We start from the raw sequence: 1338 nt of genomic DNA on the forward strand, positions 1-1338 counted from the left end.
GGGGCTGCCCCCGCCCCTGCCTGCCCCATCACCCCCAGCCAGTTCCTACACTGCCCTTTCCTTGGCCTCTCTTCCAGATGTCTTTCTACTTCTCGGACACAGCTGTGCTGCTCTTTGACTTCTGGAGTGTCCACACCCCCACAGGTAGGCTGCCAGCCCACACCTGGCCCCGAGACACCCGTCTGTCTGTCCATCTGTCCATCACCAGCTGTGCTCTCCCCCTGGGGAAGAGGATTCAGGGCCAGCAGTGACTGTGCATTTCTGGCAGCAGCAGTGTGAGCAGTGGGCTGGGAGGGGGGGAAAGCATCAACACTGGGACACTTGCTGCATGCTGGGGGGTGAGGGCAGAGCCACGATGGGCTCCACACCCCAGCACTCTGAAGGCAGTGCCCGTTTTTGGCTGCCCCTCTCCATGCCCCGTGAGCAGAGCTGTGCCCTGGTAATTCCCAGGCTGAAAGCAGCAGGCAGGGAGGTGTGGGAAGCATCCCTACCAGGCCTGCCAATGCACCCCCCTCCCAGCTCCCTCAGTGATGGGTGAGCTTCCCATTTTCTTTTACACTCCTTTTTTTTTTAATTATCCCATCGTCGTGTTTTTACCATCACGTGAGCCTGTGCAAAGATGCTTCTGGTTTTCAGAGCAGCACCCCTCCCCACCCCCCAAAAAAAATACTCCCTAGGGACTTAGATGGGAGATTGAGTCATAGAATCATCTCAGAATGGTTTGGATTGGAAGGACCTTAAAGATCACCTAGATCCAACCCCCCTGCATGGGCAGGGACCCCTCCCACCAGCCCAGGCTGCTCCAAGCCCCATCCAACCTGCCCTTTGCCAGGGATGGGGCAGCCACAGCTTCCCTGGGCAACCTGGGCCAGGCTCTCACCACCCTCACAGGGAAGAATCTCCTCCTCATGTCTCATCTGAAAACCCCTACACGGGCTCAATACCCCTTTTCCTAACACATCACAAACCTCCCCAGTCCCTGGAGCAGTCACATCCCTCCCCCTCACCCTATGGAAACCACCCAGCTCTTCCCTCCGGGGCAGTTTCTGACGGCAGGGCTGTTTTCTTTTACCCCCTTGCAGGGATGGCCCTGTCGGTGCTGGTGCTGGTGCTGCTGTCAGTGCTGTACGAGGGGGTGAAGCTGGGCAAGGCGGTGCTGCTGCGCCGGGCGCTGCTGGCGCTGGCCCGCCGCCCCAGCCACCAGGGGCTCACAGACCCCAACCTGCAGGACACCCACCCCGGGCAGGGCAGGTACCCTGTGGGGGGGGATCCCTCTGCACCCTTTTGGGGGGGGCTCAGGGGATGGGGGAGCTCTCAGGAGGATGGGGGGTTGGGGGG

General features: G+C 60.6%; 1 protein-coding gene across 1 annotated transcript in view; it reads left to right on the plus strand.

The window, feature by feature from the left end:
- The first annotated feature begins 77 nt into the window (after positions 1-77).
- Positions 78-1338, plus strand: part of SLC31A2 (solute carrier family 31 (copper transporter), member 2) — a 1904-nt gene continuing 643 nt past the window's right edge. The window contains exons 1-2 of the mRNA XM_009994351.1: positions 78-144; positions 1083-1251. Of these exons, the coding sequence (XP_009992653.1) occupies positions 78-144; positions 1083-1251 (236 nt within the window). The remainder of the gene's footprint in view (positions 145-1082; positions 1252-1338) is intronic.

Source organism: Chaetura pelagica, unplaced genomic scaffold, assembly GCF_000747805.2.
Source record: "Chaetura pelagica isolate M959 unplaced genomic scaffold, ChaPel_1.0 scaffold132, whole genome shotgun sequence".
Classification (NCBI taxonomy): domain Eukaryota; kingdom Metazoa; phylum Chordata; class Aves; order Apodiformes; family Apodidae; genus Chaetura; species Chaetura pelagica.